Source organism: Limulus polyphemus, unplaced genomic scaffold (genome assembly GCF_000517525.1).
Source record: "Limulus polyphemus unplaced genomic scaffold, Limulus_polyphemus-2.1.2 Scaffold5803, whole genome shotgun sequence".
NCBI lineage: Eukaryota > Metazoa > Arthropoda > Merostomata > Xiphosura > Limulidae > Limulus > Limulus polyphemus.
Genome location: NW_013671413.1, coordinates 53,208 through 55,605, shown reverse-complemented (window position 1 = coordinate 55,605; position 2,398 = coordinate 53,208). Strand labels below are relative to the sequence as shown.

The 2,398-nt window shown below is 41.6% G+C and overlaps 1 protein-coding gene across 1 annotated transcript in view; it reads left to right on the top strand.

The window, feature by feature from the left end:
- The first annotated feature begins 571 nt into the window (after positions 1-571).
- The window catches only part of LOC106473004 (protein unc-50 homolog), a 48,503-nt gene continuing 46,676 nt past the window's right edge, over positions 572-2,398 (top strand). The window contains exon 1 of the mRNA XM_022401508.1: positions 572-893. Coding sequence (XP_022257216.1) covers positions 572-893 — 322 coding nt within the window. The remainder of the gene's footprint in view (positions 894-2,398) is intronic.

The following is a 2,398-nucleotide window of genomic DNA, read 5'->3' as shown; positions in this document are numbered from 1 at the left end:
GCCTAGGGCCCCGGTCATACAGGAGCCCAGCTGACCACCCAAGTAAAAAGATTATATTCTGATATGATTACTTACCTGCCCTCTAGTGTGCAAATTTTTGCTTGCCACTACCCTGAAACTCCCATCTAATTCCACATGTTCAGCTGCATTTAAGCATGTAGCTTAGCATGTGACAGTCCTTCACCAATAGGAGTGCAACAAACCCTCTATTGCAGCTGACTCCCTCCATACAGTTGAACTCAATCTTCACTTCTTGATTTGGCACGAAAGTGTTAAGACTTTGTGCTTGATTTCAAGCATTTTTTTCTTTTTGTGCATTTTGAAAATATTCAGTTACCGATTTTCACATTTCAAAGTATTGTCTATAATCCACTATTGAGTTGGATTTCTTTATTTGATTGTGATTTTTATTTCTCATTCAGTTACTGGTAGTCAGTCAATATATATGAATTCACAATTTAATATTATTACTATGATGGCTACTGATGGTACTAGCTTTCACTAGCCCAAGATAATAGCTGCAGGTGCTGACTTATAGTCGGAAAAAGTGTTGGCTGTAGTTTGTCGGGAGATGATTTCTTTCACGCAGGCTGAGGGATCTTCTGATTTATTGGCAATTCTGCTATTACTTGAGGACTTAGATCAGGATGATGTGGATTTGAACGGCTTTTCCTCCCCTTCCTCTGTTGTGCAGGCATGTTCTCAGGAGGTTGAAGCACCTAGACCTCAGTCACCATTTTTTGACTCAATATCGTATATATGTTGTGTTTTGTCTTTGTCACCCATGTCATTTGATCCTGCAGCACCTAGTTCTGAGTTTTTGAGTTTCTCCCTGTCGCCTGATATTGGGGCCCATGACAAATGTTTTGTAGATCAATTACATGCATTAGTTAGTATGCCTTGCTTCCCACATACTGTAGAGGCTCATGCACTTACATATTATCATCTGGCAAACCCTTGGGTCATTCAAGTTTTGTCAGACCGATTCTTTCTCCTTTTCCTCAGACCTCCCACATTATCCCCTGTCCCAGTTCTTTTCCCCCCACAAAAGATCACATTTCCTGCCAGTATCTCACAGAAGTGGTCCATAACCTTCTCATCCACGGTGCTATCAAACAGGTTTCTCCTATACTTCCAGGATTCTATTCCTGACCTTTTGTCATCTTCAAGAAGACTAGGAATCTGCATCCTGTTTTTGATCTCTCCCATCTGAATAGTTTCCTTGATGTGTCTTGGTTCACTGTGGAGTTATACCTGTCTCTCAGATGGGCCTTTCTTACAGCACTTTGGATGACAAGATTCCACATGTCCAGTATTTATCTTCACACCGCTATTGCTCGTGATTCACATTGTCATCTACATTTTGTACATGAGGATCATGTTTATCAATTCTGAGTTCTTCTTTTCAGGCTGACATCAGCACCCTATTTTTCTGTTGGATAGCCAGTCATTTGTCAGACTTCTACATTTTCATAAGCTCAATTCCCATCTTTATATGGATGACTGGCTTCTCCTGAGTCCATCCTTTGCAGTCTTTCACACCCCCCTAACTTCTCATCAGAGAAGCTGCTCAGGTGGGTTGGATTATCAAGTTGGAGGAGTTAGTTATCCACCTTACCTAATATTTTGTTCTTCTAGGTGTATTTTTGTATTCACATCTCAGTCGAGCCTCTTTGTCTGCGAGCCAAGGAGTTTTTAGTTCAGAGGGCACTATCAGCACCTTCTCTCTCCACGAGAGAGGATCTGTTTCTTTTGGGGACTAGGGCATTGCTGGAGGCTCTTATCTCTCTGTGTCATGCCCATATGTGTTCTTTGCAGTGGGTACCTCATCAGAGAACCTCTGGATTTACAGATTAGACAGGGACAACATGACAGTGGGGTAACCTATTCCTCCTCCCCTTCCCAATGTCCACATCTTCACAGATGCCTTGTTATCAAGATGGAATGAGTGCTGCAATACAAAGGAGTTCTTGGACTGTTAGTTTCAAGGAGAGTTAGATCTTCATGCCAATCTTTGGGAATTTCTTGCTGTTCATTGGGCAATGGTTCAATTTCTGTCATCTCTGTGGGGCATGACAGTTATGATTCATTCTGACAACTCAATAGTTGTCTTACAACACCTGACAAGGGGACATTTGATCCCAGTCCTCATGTTCCCACACACTAGAGTTTTTCTTCTGGGCTTGTAGCCATTAAACTCAATTCCTGGCTCGTCATATAGGGTAAATAGGGAGAAAATAATCAGATTATGCTAACTGGACAGAGAAAGAGAAATAATAAAGGGGGCAAGCAGAAATGCAGTTTTTGTAGTGCATGTAGAGGCTAATAATGTAGGGGAAGGTAGGTCAGAGCAGCTAATTAATAGGTGCAAGGGGTTGATAAAGGCATTTAAAGAAAA